General features: G+C 38.6%; 1 protein-coding gene and 1 long non-coding RNA gene across 2 annotated transcripts in view; both read left to right on the top strand.

Moving 5' to 3' along the window:
* The window catches only part of LOC105439161 (Fanconi anemia group A protein homolog), a 30727-nt gene extending 19165 nt beyond the window's left edge, over positions 1–11562 (top strand). The window contains exons 25-29 of the mRNA XM_030975614.1: positions 9256–9329; positions 9740–10010; positions 10348–10538; positions 10871–10976; positions 11533–11562. Of these exons, the coding sequence (XP_030831474.1) occupies positions 9256–9329; positions 9740–10010; positions 10348–10538; positions 10871–10976; positions 11533–11562 (672 nt within the window). The remainder of the gene's footprint in view (positions 1–9255; positions 9330–9739; positions 10011–10347; positions 10539–10870; positions 10977–11532) is intronic.
* Positions 11563–12633: 1071 nt separating this feature from the next.
* Positions 12634–18184, top strand: LOC105443943. Its single transcript, XR_004062255.1, has 5 exons — positions 12634–13063; positions 14882–15020; positions 15712–16472; positions 16964–17202; positions 17382–18184. It is a non-coding gene; the product is annotated as an uncharacterized LOC105443943 (long non-coding RNA).
* Positions 18185–18359: the final 175 nt, after the last annotated feature.

The following is an 18359-nucleotide window of genomic DNA, read 5'->3' as shown; positions in this document are numbered from 1 at the left end:
ACCAGGTATCAATACCAGTATGGATACCAGTTGAATTACCAGTTGGATAGTGGGACCAGTATGGATACCAGTTGAATTACCAGTTGGATAGTGGGACCAGTATGAATACCAGTATGGATACTAGTTGAATTGCCAGTTGGATAGTGGGACTAGTATGAATACCAGTATGGATACCAGTTGGATAATGGGACCAGTATGAATACCTGTTGGAAATACCAGTTGAATAGTGGGACCAGTATGGAAACCAGTATGGATACCAGTTGAATTACCAGTTGGATCATGGGACCAGTATGAATACCAGTATGGAAACCAGTTGAATTATCAGTTGGATAGTGGGACCAGTTTGAATGCGAGTATGGATACCAGTTGGATAGTGGGACCAGTATGAATACCAGTATGGATACCAGTTGGATAGTGGGACCAATATGGATACCAGTTGAATAGTGGGACCAGTATGGAAACCCGTATGGATACCAGTTGAATTACCAGTTGGAAAGGGGGACCAGTATGGACACCAGTATGTATACCAGTTGAATAGTGGGACCAGTATGAATACCAGTTGGAAATACTAGTTGAATAGTGGGACCAGAATGGAAACCAGTATGGATACCAGTATGGATACCAGTTGAATTACCAGTTGGATAGTGGGACCAGTATGAATACCAGTATGGATACCAGTTGAATTACAAGTTGGATAGTGGGACCAGTATGGAAACCGGTATGGATACCAGTTGGATAGTGGGACCAGTATGAATACCAGTTGGAAATGCCAGTTGGATAGTGGGACCAGTATGATTACCAGTATGGATACCAGTTGGATAATGGGACCAGTATGGAAACAGTATGGATACCAGTTGAATTACCAGTTGGATAGTGGGACCAGTATGGAAACCAGTATGGATACCAGTTGAATAGTGGGACCAGTATGAATACCAGTTGGAAATACTAGTTGAATAGTGGGACCAGAATGGAAACCAGTATGGATACCAGTTGAATTACCAGTTGGATAGTGGGACCAGTATGAATACCAGTATGGATACCAGTTGAATTACCAGTTGGATAGTGGGACCAGTATGAATACCAGTATGGATATCAGTTAGAGAGTGGGACCAGTATGAATACCAGTTGAATTACCAGTTGGACAGTGGGACCAGTATGAATACCAGTATGGATACCAGTTGGATAGTGGGACCAGTATTTATTTATTTATTTATTTTATTTATGCATGTTCACAATTTCACAATTCATTGAAGTTAACATCACATGAAAATTAATATAAGATGACAAATCATTTTCAATTTTACAATACATTTGAATTAACTTTACGTGAAAAAGAATATAACATTGTTTTATCAAAGACAAGTTGCAACTTATATACAGTTTGAAGAATGAACACACAAAGGTGATGAAACATAAGCAAATAGAGCTTGAATCGTTACAACACCCTTCAAATATATAATATATGACAAATAAAATTCCTAAAGTTTTGTAGTGAACTATTTACACTATTTACAAAGTTTTAAAAAAAGAAAGAATTTTTTTTTTTCGTTAGGCCTAGTAACAAAATTATGTTAGATTTAATTAGAACTGACAAATAGATTATAATGTAAGTAATATCTTACATCTGTGAAATGATAATACACTTGAGTGCTCTTTTAAAAGAGTTTGTTGATTTTATATTTCGAATATCATTAGGTAAAGAATTCCATACATCTGGACCTCTGTGTCTGATTGATTTCTGGGCTAATGTAGTGTGAGGATTGACCACATGTAAATTCGATGACTGCCTTGTTGAATACGAATGAACCATGTTATTAGGTTGGAACATTGAAGATAATGACGTAGGTAATAATTTGATATTAAAACGGAACATAAATATGGCAATTTGGAGGAAGTTAATATCATCAATCTTTAAGCATTTCAGTTTAACAAATAGTGGAGTAGCATGGTCACGATAACCAGCTCGGGTACATATGCGTACAGCTTTCTTTTGTAACAGAAGAATATTATTAGTCACACACTTGGATGTTGCCCACAAAATATTACAATAAGAAATGTGTGGTAAAATTAGACTATTATATAGCATAAGTAATATTCTATCAGAAACAAAACATTTTATTCTATACAGTACGCCAATATTTCTGGAGATTGGTGTAACAATGTGTTTTACATGGTCGCTCCAGTCAAGTTTTTCATTGATATAGACACCAAGGAATTTCGTACATGTCTTTCTCTCTAAAGAAATATCATCTAGTTTAATATTAAGAGCAAGGTTGTCATTAGATTTTCTACCTCTAAAATGAATATAATTTGTTTTAAGAACATTGAGAGAGAGCACATTACTTCTAAACCATAAAGTCAACTTTGGCAGTTCCGAATTTAGTTTCTGTTCTAGAGTGTTGATTTCACGATGAGACAAGAAAACACTCGTATCATCTGCAAATAAGGTATAATTTAAAGTTTTAGATACATTACAAATATCATTGATATAAATAAGGAATAATAATGGGCCTAGGATGGATCCCTGCGGAACACCACATTTAAGATACAGAATGTCAGAGTTAACAGAGTTATAATAAGTGTACTGTCTTCTCATAGATAAGTAACTCGCAAGCCATTGTAAAGCTATGCCCCTTATTCCATAATGCTCTAACTTAGAAAGAAGAATTGAATGGTCAAGTGTGTCAAATGCTTTACTCAGATCCATAAATACACCAATGACATGCTCGTGAGCAGCGAGTGCACTTGAAACGCGATCATAAAATTTCAGTAGCGCAAGATCTGTAGAATGAGACCGCCGAAATCCAAATTGATCAGGATTCAATGATTCACATTTATCTAAAAAACTGTAGAGCCTGTTATAAACAATTCGTTCCAAAACTTTAGAAAAGCTAGGCAGTAATGAGATTGGTCTATAGTTAGAAACGACCATCACGTCATCTTTTTTATGAACAGGAATCACCTTTGCCAGTTTGAAAGAAGAAGGAAACACTCCGGTCAGTATGAATACCAGTTGGAAATACCAGTTGGATAGTGGGACCAGTATGATTACCAGTATGGATACCAGTTGGATAATGGGACCAGTATGAATACCAGTTGGAAATACCAGTTGAATAGTGAGACCAGTATGGAAACCAGTATGGATACCAGTTGAATTACCAGTTGGATAGTGGGACCAGTATGAATACCAGTATGGATACCAGTTGAATTACCAGTTGTATAGCGGGACCAGTATGGAAACCAGTATGGATACCAGTTGAATTACCAGTTGGATAGTGGGACCAGTATGAATACCAGTATGGATACCAGTTGAATTATCAGTTGGATAGTGGGACCAGTTTGAATACCAGTATGGATATCAGTTGGATAGTGGGACCAATATGGATACCAGTTGAATAGTGGGACCAGTATGGAAACCCGTATAGATACCAGTTGAATTACCAGTTGGAAAGTGGGACCAGTATGAATACCAGTATGGCTACGAGTTGAATAGTGGGACCAGTATGGAAACAGTATGGATACCAGTTGAAATACCAGTTGAATAGTGGGACCAGTATGGAAACCAGTATGGATACCAGTTGAATTACCAGTTGTATCATGGGACCAGTATGAATACCAGTATGGAAACCAGTTGAATTATCAGTTGGATAGTGGGACCAGTTTGAATGCGAGTATGGATACCAGTTGGATAGTGGGACCAGTATGAATACCAGTATGGATACCAGTTGGATAGTGGGACCAATATGGATACCAGTTGAATAGTGGGACCAGTATGGAAACCCGTATGGATACCAGTTGAATTACCAGTTGGAAAGGGGGACCAGTATGGACACCAGTATGTATACCAGTTGAATAGTGGGACCAGTATGAATACCAGTTGGAAATACTAGTTGAATAGTGGGACCAGAATGGAAACCAGTATGGATACCAGTATGGATACCAGTTGAATTACCAGTTGGATAGTGGGACCAGTATGAATACCAGTATGGATACCAGTTGAATTACAAGTTGGATAGTGGGACCAGTATGGAAACCGGTATGGATACCAGTTGGATAGTGGGACCAGTATGAATACCAGTTGGAAATGCCAGTTGGATAGTGGGACCAGTATGATTACCAGTATGGATACCAGTTGGATAATGGGACCAGTATGAATACCAGTTGGAAATACCAGTTGAATAGTGAGACCAGTATGGAAACCAGTATGGATACCAGTTGAATTACCAGTTGGATAGTGGGACCAGTATGAATACCAGTATGGATACCAGTTGAATTACCAGTTGTATAGCGGGACCAGTATGGAAACCAGTATGGATACCAGTTGAATTACCAGTTGGATAGTGGGACCAGTATGAATACCAGTATGGATACCAGTTGAATTATCAGTTGGATAGTGGGACCAGTTTGAATACCAGTATGGATATCAGTTGGATAGTGGGACCAATATGGATACCAGTTGAATAGTGGGACCAGTATGGAAACCCGTATAGATACCAGTTGAATTACCAGTTGGAAAGTGGGACCAGTATGAATACCAGTATGGCTACGAGTTGAATAGTGGGACCAGTATGGAAACAGTATGGATACCAGTTGAATTACCAGTTGGATAGTGGGACCAGTATGGAAACAGTATGGATACCAGTTGAATTACCAGTTGGATAGTGGGACCAGTATGGAAACCAGTATGGATACCAGTTGAATAGTGGGACCAGTATGAATACCAGTATAGTATTAATGACTGCTTTGAGAGAAATAGTTGTTTTATTACGCTCAAGGGAAGGTTAGAATTGTGCTATTCCCCGAGGCTTGCCGAGGGGAATAGCCCAATTGTAACCTTCCCAAGAGCGTATGAAAACAACTATTTCTCGAATATTAAAGCAGTCATTAATACTTTTATATGCGAAAAAAATAGACTAAAAAATAAAAAATAAAAAATATTTTTTATTTTTGTCGAAGATGAGATTCGAACTCTTGCGTACAAAAGGTGAAGTATCTAAAGTCAGCGCCTCAGACCTCTCGGCCATCACGCGCTATTAACATGCATGGCAGTTTTGTACAATATATACATTAAAATGGATTGAAACCGGCTTCGCGTGTGATGAATGCTTCGCAAAAGCTCCATATACAGACTCTTCTTTTACTTTTGCAATGCATATTGGCACGAACTTAGATCAAGATCTATCGGCAGATGTTGTTTTTTTGTTTTTGGAAGTTTATTTTCGTCTTCATGTCAACATTGCAAGATAAAATTGTCGGTAAGATCGATCGAGATTCAATTGTATTGAAATTACCGACCAATCCTTCGCACACATACGGTATCCTCCATCGCTCAAACCATTTTTTAACATGTAAACCTATGGGGTAACCATGGAGGCTGACCAACTATTTTTAATAACCATGGTTATTAAAAATATTGAAATGTTTTAAGCATGGTTACCGAGAATTTTACAGGAACAGTTGAAGTTTATGAATGCAATTTCGACCCATCAGATGGCTGGATTACTTAAGTGAGGTATATAATTGGAAATACTAGTTGAATAGTGGGACCAGAATGGAAACCAGTATGGATACCAGTTGAATTACCAGTTGAATAGTGGGACCAGTATGGAAACCAGTATGGATACCAGTTGAATAGTGGGACCAGTATGATTACCAGTTGGAAATACTAGTTGAATAGTGGGACCAGAATGGAAACCAGTATGGATACCAGTTGAATTACCAGTTGGATAGTGGGACCAGTATGAATACCAGTATGGATACCAGTTGGATAGTGGGACAAGTATGAATACCAGTTGGAAATACCAGTTGGATAGTGGGACCAGTATGAATACCAGTTGGAAATACCAGTTGGATAGTGGGACCAGTATCAATACCAATTGGAAATACCAGTTGAATAGTGGGACCAGTATGGAAACCAGTATGGATACCAGTTGAATTACCAGTTGGATAGTGGGACCAGTATGAATACCAGTATGGATACCAGTTGAATTACAAGTTGGCTAGTGGGACCAGTATGGAAACCGGTATGGATACCAGTTGGATAGTGGGACCAGTATGGATACCAGTTGAATTACCAGTTGGAAAGTGGGACCAGTATGAATACCAGTATGGCTACCAGTTGAATAGTGGGACCAGTATGGAAACAGTATGGATACCAGTTGAATTACCAGTTGGATAGTGGGACCAGTATGGAAACCAGTATGGATACCAGTTGAATAGTGGGACCAGTATGAATACCAGTTGGAAATACTAGTTGAATAGTGGGACCAGAATGGAAACCAGTATGGATACCAGTTGAATTACCAGTTGGATAGTGGGACCAGTATGAATACCAGTATGGATACCAGTTGAATTACCAGTTGGATAGTGGGACCAGTATGAATACCAGTATGGATATCAGTTAGAGAGTGGGACCAGTATGAATACCAGTTGAATTACCAGTTGGACAGTGGGACCAGTATGAATACCAGTATGGATACCAGTTGGATAGTGGGACCAGTATGAATACCAGTTGGAAATACCAGTTGGATAGTGGGACCAGTATGATTACCAGTATGGATACCAGTTGGATAATGGGACCAGTATGAATACCAGTTGGAAATACCAGTTGAATAGTGGGACCAGTATGGAAACCAGTATGGATACCAGTTGAATTACCAGTTGGATAGTGGGACCAGTATGAATACCAGTATGGATACCAGTTGAATTACCAGTTGTATAGTGGGACCAGTATGGAAACCAGTATGGATACCAGTTGAATTACCAGTTGGATAGTGGGACCAGTATGAATACCAGTATGGATACCAGTTGAATTACCAGTTGTATAGTGGGACCAGTATGGAAACCAGTATGGATACCAGTTGAATTATCAGTTGGATAGTGGGACCAGTTTGAATGCCAGTATGGATACCAGTTGGATAGTGGGACCAGTATGAATACCAGTATGGATACCAGTTGGATAGTGGGACCAATATGGATACCAGTTGAATAGTGGGACCAGTATGGAAACAGTATGGATACCAGTTGAATTACCAGTTGGATAGTGGGACCAGTATGGAAACAGTATGGATACCAGTTGAATTACCAGTTGGATAGTGGGACCAGTATGGAAACCAGTATGGATACCAGTTGAATAGTGGGACCAGTATGAATACCAGTTGGAAATACTAGTTGAATAGTGGGACCAGAATGGAAACCAGTATGGATACCAGTTGAATTACCGGTTGGATAGTGGGACCAGTATGAATACCAGTATGGATACCAGTTAGAGAGTGGGACCAGTATGAATACCAGTTGAATTACCAGTTGGACAGTGGGACCAGTATGAATACCAGTATGGTTACCAGCTGGATAATGGGACCAGTATGGATACCAGTTGAAATACCAGTTGGATAGTGGGACCAGTATGAATACCAGTTGGAAATACCAGTTGGATTGTGGGACCAGTATGAATACCAGTTGGAAATACCAGTTGGATAGTGGGACCAGTATGAATACCAATTGGAAATACCAGTTGAATAGTGGGACCAGTATGGAAACCAGTATGGATACCAGTTGAATTACCAGTTGGATAGTGGGACCAGTATGAATACCAGTATGGATACCAGTTGAATTACAAGTTGGATAGTGGGACCAGTATGGATACCGGTATGGATACCAGTTGGATAGTGGGACCAGTATGAATACCAGTTGGAAATGCCAGTTGGATAGTGGGACCAGTATGATTACCAGTATGGATACCAGTTGGATAGTGGGACCAGTATGAATACTAGTTGGAAATACCTGTTGAATAGTGGGACCAGTATGGAAACCAGTATGGATACCAGTTGAATTACCAGTTGGATAGTGGGACCAGTATGAATACCAGTATGGCTACCAGTTGAATTACCAGTTGGATAGTGGGACCAGTATGGATACCAGTATGGATACCAGTTGGATAGTGGGACCAGTATGGATACAAGTATAGATACCAGTTGGATAGTGGGACCAGTATGAATACCAGTTGGAAATACCAGTTGGATAGTGGGACCAGTATGGATACCAGTTGAATTACCAGTTGGATAGTGGGACCAGTATGGAAACCTGTTGAAATACCAGTTGAATAGTGGGACCAGTATGGATACCAGTTGAATTACCAGTTGAAATAACAGTTGAAATACCAGTTGGAATTTAGGGCCAGTACAGAAACCAGTTGGAATTACCAGTTGAAATACCAGTTGGAATTTTGGACCAAAGCAGTATAAATATGAGTAGGAAACTGAAAACTACCACCTTTACAACTAGTACGGTGTTCATAATACTGCAATCATTATGAATAAAGCAATCAATATGAATATGAATATGAATCAACCCTAGTGTTTTCTTTTTCTTTGGCTCTTCCTTTTTGATGACTTCTGCCAATTCTTTTGAGAGATGCTGTACAGAGATTTATTTTTGGGTACAAATCCTTGTCAGTTATATTGTACAACATACAGTGTGTTTCCACAGAAAACATCGACACGGTATTATGCTTGTAATACCGTGTCATACCGTGTCAGTTTTCCTGTGGAAACACAAGTGTGTCGACCCGTGTCGACCGAGATACGGATCATCAGAACCACCACTGGGAGGTGGTTCTTGCCGTGTCGATCCGTGTTAAATCGATGTGGAAACACACAGCGACAAACCATCTCTGGCGGATCATCAGAGCGCGAGAAGCCCCAATCACCACTGCAGGGTGATTGGTTGAAAACTACTTTGAAATACGCGTATACAATAATATGTTTATATACGCGTTGTACGTAACAATGAAAAATGTACGTCGCAATAGATAGTGTGGAATCCTGTGTAGATCTGGATCCACGGTTGAGGTCAAAGGTTGAATCTTGACTTCCGATTGACATGGTATTTGCCTGACTTGGAACACGGAATCGGGGCTAATTGGAATGCTGCGCTCTGTGGAAACAGATTGGTTTAATACCGTGTCACCGCGACACTCAATTCCGGAAAAGATAATCAGTGTTCCACTTTTTTTCTGAGGAAACACGCTGATTGTGTCTGAACTAAGAGACTATGCTGACTGCATAATCTACTGAACCCCCATAGGCTCTGTACTTTAGATGCTCCTAACTTTACTTGGCACAGCCATGGAATGTCAGGGTTAGGCTCAGTTCAATACTCTCTGGAATTGTGTATAAGGAGTAAATTAGAGTCTGTGCCTGCAGTATAATTAAAGATATATTTTTGAAGCTATTTAAATTTCTTTTTTCAATACAGCTTTCATTTGCACAGTGGATTTCATATGAACTCGATGTTAGCCCACATGAAGATATCCTGACAGATTTAGAGAGGTATTTTTTGTTTTACAAAGAATTTGAAATTTTCGCAATATATTATTTATTCTATGATTGTTTCTTTCTTCTATAATTTCTTTCAGAAAGAGAATAGCACATGTGCCAAAAATTAAAAATCAAAAGTGAAATTTTGAATTGCATTGATTTTATCCTGTCCATTTGATTTGAACATATCGTCAGAAATTCTTTGATGAAATAGAAACTTACCAATTCAGTGATTGCGTGAATATATTCATCAGAAGTTTTATTTGATATTGCCATTTTAAACCACAGAAGATACGGAAATAATTTAAAGTATTCAGATATCCATCCAATATTTTTATTAAGTAGATTATATTTTGCATCTTCTTAAGAAGTTACAAACACCAATCATTGAAGAGCTGACTTCTCTTTTTCTTGACATGCAGACATGACTATCACCAGTGGGCTATACTGTGTCACTTCTTACCGCTCCCCACAGCTCAGGGGGGATGCGAGGGGTGTCACTACCGTGCCGTTCGGACCCTCATCAACGGCCTGATGGACCACGAGACGGGAGGTGACCATCGTAGAGTGACCGACGATGATGATGATGATGATGGGGTGGATGATGCCAAGGTGATAGGTAGTCATTGTCATGGTCATCATCGACATCGTGGGGGACATTCGTGCTGGAGAGAACTGCTGCAGTCTTTGCAGGTAGACGTTGAAGATGTGTGACTACCAGTAGTATTATGAAATATTAGTGTGCATTGCATGGACTTTTCTACCAAAACTATAAAAGATAATTCTCAGTTCTTTGGTAAGAGGAGTAGTCCTGAAAATCCCAGGCTTAGAATACAAGTCATTGTGCTTATTCATTTGTTTGGCAAAAATGCTAAATCGCCCAATCAATAGGACAGGACTTTGTATCTTACTTTGTCTGCTACATTGTGCACTATAATTCATGATCTAAGGGAAAATATGGAAATAAAACAACGTTATTATTGCAATGAGACTGATATGCATATCAATTTGGTTTGCTTGCACCTACCAGGAGCTTGTTTCATTGGTTGAGGTCAATCAGGTGGACAGGCAGAAGTCAGGTGATGTAGAGAAGTCACATGATCCATGGCTGCTTTCAGTCCTTCATGAACGACAGGCCAAGACATGGAAACCTGATATTGATAATGCATCTTCCAACGTCTGCTTCCCGTCGGAGGCACTTGAAATTCAGGCCTTTATGAGGTAAATGTGAATTCCTAATGTATTTTTATTACATAAGAAAAAAGTACATGTTTTATTCACTTTCCTACTATAATTGGGTAAAGTAACTCCAATCATGTTGAAATGTGTTTACTAAAAGTAGATAAGCATTAATGTCTGTTTTCAAAATGTCCGTTTGCTTTCATGTTTTTCTTTGCCATTACTCAAGATGTGTTATGGAAGACATCTCTTTATATCTTTTTCTGTTGATTCGTGATTCTCAATTCAGTTTCTATATTTTAACTATAAACTGTTCCAGAATGTTTTATCCATAGTGTCCTTGCTTTGGTAATCTTGTTTCTTCCTTCACCCAGAGTTGCCTGCTGCTTGCCACCTTACCTTCTCTTTGCCTCTCACAATGATACCAGTCCAAGGCAGAAAGACCTTGAAGCACTGTCTCAATTTATTGGCATACACCTGGTAAGACTATATTATGCTTCTCTTTCCCTCTCGTACTAATCCTGTGCTGCGCTTTGTTTCTAATGAAAAGGTGCTTTATAAATGTAATATGTCATTATTATTATCATAAAATTTTATTTTCAGATATGCATGGAAATGATAAAAAAGTATGATAATGACTTCATATATAGCATTCACATTCACTCTGCAATTATTTCTCTAGTCTTTAACAAAAAAAGAAGAGAAATCCCTTTCTCCCAGGTTTCCATTTAAATCTGATAAAAGCAACTGCAAAAGAAATGGCTCTTCAGGTTTTGACACGATAACAATGGGCCTTGTTTATCCAGAGTAGCCTCATCAGTATTAATACTGTTCTCCCTGAGGGCCCTGCAATCGTATTATTACCCTGACATTACCCGAGCTTCCATGGAAAAGCGCTCAATCATTTAGGGAATGTCTTCCTACCAGGTACCCATTTACCTCACCTGGGTGGAGTGTGGCACATGTAGATGATGTTCGCTGACGTATCCACTAGACCACGACACCTCTACTGTCATGTATGTGATTACCACCTCAGAATTATTGTGATAAAGACAATGAGCGTTAGCTCATTGAATAGTCGGGTCCAAATTTCCCAGGGTACCATCCCATTTTAAATGCCTGTTAAATGTCTATAAAAGTGGGTTAAATGATCGCCTTTGATTATATCTTTTTTTTTACAGAGAGAAAACTGTATGGAGATGTGGGGCAGTTTGTCATATTTAACCACTGCTCATCTGGTCAAGGTAATATTTTTTTTAATGATAGATAATAACAAATATATATATTTGGAGTAATTGGAAGTGACCTGCAGCTCATGACATTTTTATTTTGTTATGATCAAGTTTCATCAACTTGTTATGGTATGCATACAGTTACAAGGATGCACATATGATTAATTTCTTCTTTCATATCCCTCACCAGTGGTAGGCATCCACATATGTTCTTTTAGGGCCATTTATATTTGAGTCTTCTCTTGATTTCAGGGACTGGTGATGTGTTGCCAAAAGAGCGGTGATGCTTTCCTGCAGCCTTTCCTCTTATCCACACCTCTTCTTTTGGCCTCCATTGTAGTAAGTCATATCAGTTTGATATTTTCTTCCTACGTGTATCACTCTTTCTACTGTGCACCTGTATTTACTTATGAAATTGAAGATAAGTTACAAATCATTGTCATATGTTAGTTTTATATTTGACTTTGCTTAGAGAAAATGTAGTATGACAATTTTGCTTGCCATACGCTTCATCGTTGATAAAGTCTAGATCAGTTACAGGCTTCATGATTTTAGATGGGTATTGATGTCTGGGTTCTGTATTAGTATCTTGACTCATCATCATCATCATCAACTTCAGGTGGCGCTTTAAAACGCTGCTTTGGTCTTCACGAGAGCACGCCATGCAACTCTTTCACCTGCCATTTGTGTTGCACCTTTCATTCCTTGTCCAGACACTTTCTTGATATCATCAGTCCAAGATATTGGCTCAATCAAGAAATTTGTCTGCCAAAGTAAGAGTAAGTTATTGTATGGGTAGCCTGCCTGAGGCTTACATGCTGTACAACTGTCTGTTTGTAGAATATTAGCCACAATCTTAGGGCCTCAGTTGCATATGTAACCTTTTTTTGCACTTGCATTTCAGATTTTGATAAAATATATCCATATTCCCTCCTGTAGGTTCATTGGAGAAGAATCGAACCATTTATCGTGCAAGCCTACCGACAGGGACCAAGTCCAAGCATCTTCCAAAGCATTCAGGATCTGTACACCGCTGCAGAAAATCTCACCAACCATGCCAAAGGTTCCCTCTCATCAACATCAGCAGCGATCTCTGCATCGTCAAAGACAACATCATTGTCCTCATCAATGAAATTAGCATCATCATCATCATCATCATCATCTTCTCGAGTTGCAGCTTTCGCACGATGCATGTTATCCATGGGAACCCCTCCATGGCTGTGTTCGATAGCCCTCCACGAAGCAGTGAGGAGAGGATGCGCTCTGGAGGAGAGGAGTAGGGCCTTGACGACAGTGCTACAGATGGTTGCTAGGGACAGTCAGGACAACAAAGAAGTAAGATGATAGTGTCGATGAGTCTGGTTTGTGGGTGCGAATTTTTTTTTCTTTTCTGTGCAGTGAAACAGAAATGTTTCTTTTCTTGTGACAGAAAATCTGTATCTTAAATATATCTTTGTATTAATTTGATTGAACGATGAAAATGTAAATGATTCATACAATGTAGTTTGATGAAGTCTCCTTCAGTACTGGTTCATGGACTTGAATTAATTTGTTAGTTAGGTGACAGTCTTTTTTTATGCCTCCGCCACCGAAGGTGGTGCCGGAGGCATCATGTTTTCGGGTTGTCCGTCCGTACGTCCGTCCGTCCGTCCGTCCGTCCGTCCGTCCGTCCGTACGTCCGTCCGTCCGTCCGTACGTCCGTCCCGTTTGACCGTTATCACAATATCTCAAGAACCATTTAAGATTTAAACTTAAGACTCGGGAATAGTATTTATCACCATAGGAAGACGATCTGATTAGATTTTGGAGTACGTAGGTCAAAGGTCACAGGTCACAGAGGTCAACTTATGAAATTCCTTGTATTGAGTTTGTTAGCGCGATATCTCAAGAACCATTTGAGATTTAAACTTCAAACTTAAGGATAGTATGTATCACCATAGGAAGACGATCTGATTAGATTTTGGAGCACGTATGTCAAAGGTCAAGGGTCACAGAGGTCAACTTATGAAATTCCATACATTGAGATTGTTATCATGATATCTCAAGAACTACTGGAGATTTAAACTTCAAACTTAGTGATAGTGTGTATCACTATAGGAAAACAATCTGATTAGATTTTGGAGCACGTATGTCAAAGGTCAAGGGTCACAGAGGTCAACTTATGAAATTCCATACATTGAGATTGTTATCATGATATCTCAAGAACCACTGGAGATTTAAACTTCAAACTTAGTGATAGTGTGTATCACTATAGGAAAACAATCTGATTAGATTTTGGAGCACGTAGGTCAAAGGTCAAGGGTCACAGAGGTCAACTTATGAAATTCCATACATTGAGATTGTTATCATGATATCTCAAGAACCACTGGAGATGTAAAAACTTCAAACTTAATGATAGTGTGTATCACCATAGGAAGACAATCTGATTAGATTTTGGAGCACGTAGGTCAAAGGTCAAAGGCCACAGCGCACATTATGAATGCAAAAACAGCTTGTGATCGCGTTATCTCAAGAACCGATTGATGGATTCATGCCAAAATTAGGTCATGTTTGTTACTTGCAGAGCCAATGAACTGAGTAGATTCTTGGTTCATAAGGTCAAAGGTCAAAGGTCATGGGCCCATTATGTATGCAAAAATAGCTTGTGAACGCATTCTCATTAGAACTGACAGATGGATTACTATTTAACTCAGAACATCTTGCAGAGCCAATGAACTGAGTAGATTTTATGGTCATGAGGTCAAAGATCAAAGGGTCATATATGTATATGAGAAATTGCTTGTAATCACAATATTCTGAGAACCTGTCAATGGATTACCATTGAACGTGAATTCAATTTTTTTTTTCTGTTTTGGTTTGTAAAATTGCTCTATAACGGAGGCATCATTTTCGACTGCGCGCAGTCGAATTCCATCTAGTTTACATATCATATTCGACTCAATGAATACTGAATTCTTTCATCCTTTAGTCTAGTCAGGAAACCTCCAGTGCCCAAAGGTACATGCATAACAGATCACAAAACATATGTGAACATGAATTATACCTACCCATCTTTTTGGAAAGTTGTCATGAATCATTTTCTGAAAGAGAAATCTATAAATTTAGTTGTTTCGTAAAATATGATAATGTATATACCATATTGCTTCATTCCAGGTCTGTGTAAGCCTGTTGGAGTGTGTCGTTGCTGAAGAGGCTTGCAATGTCCTTAGTGGGAAGAGCTGTCAGCAGCAGCAGCATATTGCATCTCAAACAATCACCCAACATATAACCTTTCTGATACAACTCTTACAAAGTAAGTAAGATTACTTTAATTTAGCTTTCACTTTCCAAAGTTGTATTCTTATGTTTACTTCAAAGTCATTTAACTTATATAAATTATATATTTGTTTAGTATTAGTATTAAGTATTTATTTACTAGGATTATTGTAGTTGGTGAGTCTGTTATTAACACATATGTGTTTAGAGAACAGTGGGAAAAGAAATATTCATATAGTAGACAATCAAAAATGTGAAACGATTGAATAAATTTACTTCTATGAAAGAGATAGAGATTTGTAAATCTATGTCACTGTCAAGCAGTGGTGCAGTTGAGACCAGCAGGCCCAAGTCTCAATGTCGATACAAAATTACTTTCATAGATTTTTTACACATTACTTTCTGTCATGAAAATACAAATGGCCATGAGGATGGACTTGATAACATCATTGCTGTCACAAAACTCATCGTCTGATTCAAGTGTTATATTTCGATCTTCATCTACAGGTACAGTCAAACTTGCTTTAGTGACCACCTGTCTACAAAGACCACTTTTTGTGTTTCTCTTGAAAATGGTTTATCATTGAATCATGTACTAAAGGAACCTGTCTACAAAGACAACCTGTCTTCAAAGGCCACTTTTTGTGTTTCCCCCTGGTCCGTCGCTATAGGCAGGTTTGACTGTATTTGCAATCACAAGACTCTTTTGTTTTACTTTGTTAACGCAGCCCCAACAGTGCTGCAGAATTCGGAAGTCTCAAGGTCTGTAGTCCAACTCTATCCACTGGCCATTATGAGGTAAGAAATACAGTTGATGAATAGGTAAATTAGGCATGAATCTGTTTGTATGTGTCTGGTCATTCTGTGAGCTGTCCAGTTACAGGATTTACTTGTAGCTACATATTTGCTACTTTTAAATACTATATTTAAAAAACCCTCTGTGTTTAACAATGAATATACCACTGTCTTAAACATCTTGTGCATTTCATTCATATGAATTTCTTTAGATTTTTATCATGACTTATCAAAGTTGACCAAGACCATGATAACATTTGAAGAGAGGTTTTATCAAATTAGTTAATAGAATTTTGCCACAAGATTTCATTTACAAATTGTTCGCAAAATGTTGTGGGCAAGTATATAATTATGACATGTGAATTTTCAGGTAATCTTGTCAGTTTAGAACCAAGACAATGTAATCTAAAAATAATCCCTCCCTTACCTCCCTAAAAAGGGAAACTAAGATTGATTCATGTGATTTGGTTTTCATTCTAATTTATTGTTGTTGTTGCCTTTTCAATGTTTTATCTTGATACACAGGAGTTTTCTACCAATCCGAAGTCAGATGCAGCCCCTGCTTTCCCAGCATCCTCAGCTGATGGAAGTCTTGCTGGAGACCCACAATGCACTGGGGGATTTGTACTGCCGCTCTGGAGGGGAGCCATTGCAACCAACCAGGGGACTTAGAAGAAGTGTCAAACCAGACAAGGTGTGGTACAGGAAAGAAATTTAATCTTCAAAAGTACCAATCACTTTATAGTAGTATGCTCTGTATACTAAGGATTCCATGTTGCCATACTATTTCAAAATATGAGCTTCAAATATAACTTCTATAAAGAGATTATGGAAGTTTACATACACTCTTGTTGCACCCATATGTGCTCGCTAGACAAAGAAACCCAAGTCAAAATTAGGTTCCATGCAGGGTTTTATGTTTTCCTTTACTTTTTTTAAGGTTGATTTTATGTACTTGTTGTATTCCTTTTTTCCAAAAGTTATTTTTAATAAGTGTTACACTTTATGTCATTGAAGATATTTCCTGTTCAAGATCTTTGTGTATGCCAATAATTCAGTGATAAACAGTATAGAATAAAGGTACTTTTCCATTTTGAGCATTATTCTCCAGGTTTCTCAATATCATTATATCTGTAGAATACTGTTAAAATACCTTTTATATGTCTTTTGTTGGCTCATATACAGGGTGATGTTCTGTCCACTGACTTTATGTTAGCATGCTCCCGATTCCTTCAATCCTGCATCTCAGTATGTCCTCCTGGAAACCTGAAGAGGATAAGGGCAGATTTCATGGCTACTTGCAATGAGGAACTTAGAGCAACGATAAGACGATCTACCTTGGACAGGAGATGATGATTAGCCTCCTGTTCTCCCAGCCCCGCGTCTCAATATGTCTCGCAAACCTGAAGAGGATTAGAGTAGCGGTCATGGCTATATTCAATTAAGAACTTAGAGCAACGATAAGGCGATATATCCAGGAAAGAACATGATGAATATTAGGTGCTGAGCTGATGAATATTAGGTGCTGAGCTGATGAGCCTCCTCTTCTCCCAGCCCATTGTCTCAATATGCCTCGCAAAACCTGAAAAGGGTTAGAGTAGAGGTCGTGGCTACTTGGGATGGAGAACTTACAGCAACGTTAAGACGATATATCCAGGAAATCAGATGATGATTCTTGGTTCTAGTGCTGGGTCTACCACTTTGTGCAGTCCTGCATGTCCTCGAGTTAACTTAACCTGTTGACTGCTGGATTGTCAAAGTCCCATAGGCTTAATACAGGGATCACCCAGTTCCCGTAGGCAACGGGTTACGAAGGATCAAAGCCTAGAGATGTATACAGGCATGCTCCTACTTTCTCCACCCAGTCCTGTCTCTTGGTGAGTTCTCCTGCCAGCCATGGGGAGATCAATGCTGAGATGCTAACTAAACCATGCACGCACCAAGGCATCAACAAGTAGATGATAAACTTGTGACAGGAGATGATTATTGGCCAGTGCTGGCATCAAACTCTTTCTTCCTTTAGTCCTTTATTTATCTATCTATCGAGGTATCTTCTCCCAGTTCGGAAGTCGATTGCAATATTTTCCCATACATCTCTGTTTTCTGCAATCCTAGTAGACTCATTACCTCAAAATGTCAGACTCTTGCAATGAGTCGTATGATTCATAAATGTACATATAATACTGGTGATGAAAATGAAACATATGATACTGGTAATAATGATGAAGATGAGATAAAGGATATTAGTGATGATTAAGAAGAAGATGAAATATTTATTGGATTACGGAAAGAAGGAGTTCTAACTCCAGTATGTCCCGTTGTATATAGTCCTTGATAAATCAAAGTTTTATTCAATATCTTTAGCAGGATATACTTGATACGGTTGAACACAAATGATCCCCTCGCAAAAAAAATTTGAGACAAAAACTATGCATCAAAATTGCGGACAAACATGTCCATTCTCTGACTTGCCGTGACCTACTTTTCCTGACAGGTCCTAGATATTCTATGGTGTCCTTAAAGAAACACATGCAATCTTTAGAGGAACATAAACATTTTTTATTAAAGTTAATTAAACATG

This window comes from Strongylocentrotus purpuratus, unplaced genomic scaffold (assembly GCF_000002235.5).
Source record: "Strongylocentrotus purpuratus isolate Spur 01 unplaced genomic scaffold, Spur_5.0 spur5_scaffold_8, whole genome shotgun sequence".
Taxonomy (NCBI): Eukaryota; Metazoa; Echinodermata; class Echinoidea; order Camarodonta; family Strongylocentrotidae; genus Strongylocentrotus; species Strongylocentrotus purpuratus.
Note: the sequence above shows the minus strand (reverse complement) of the source record. Positions and strands in the feature narration are given on the sequence as shown.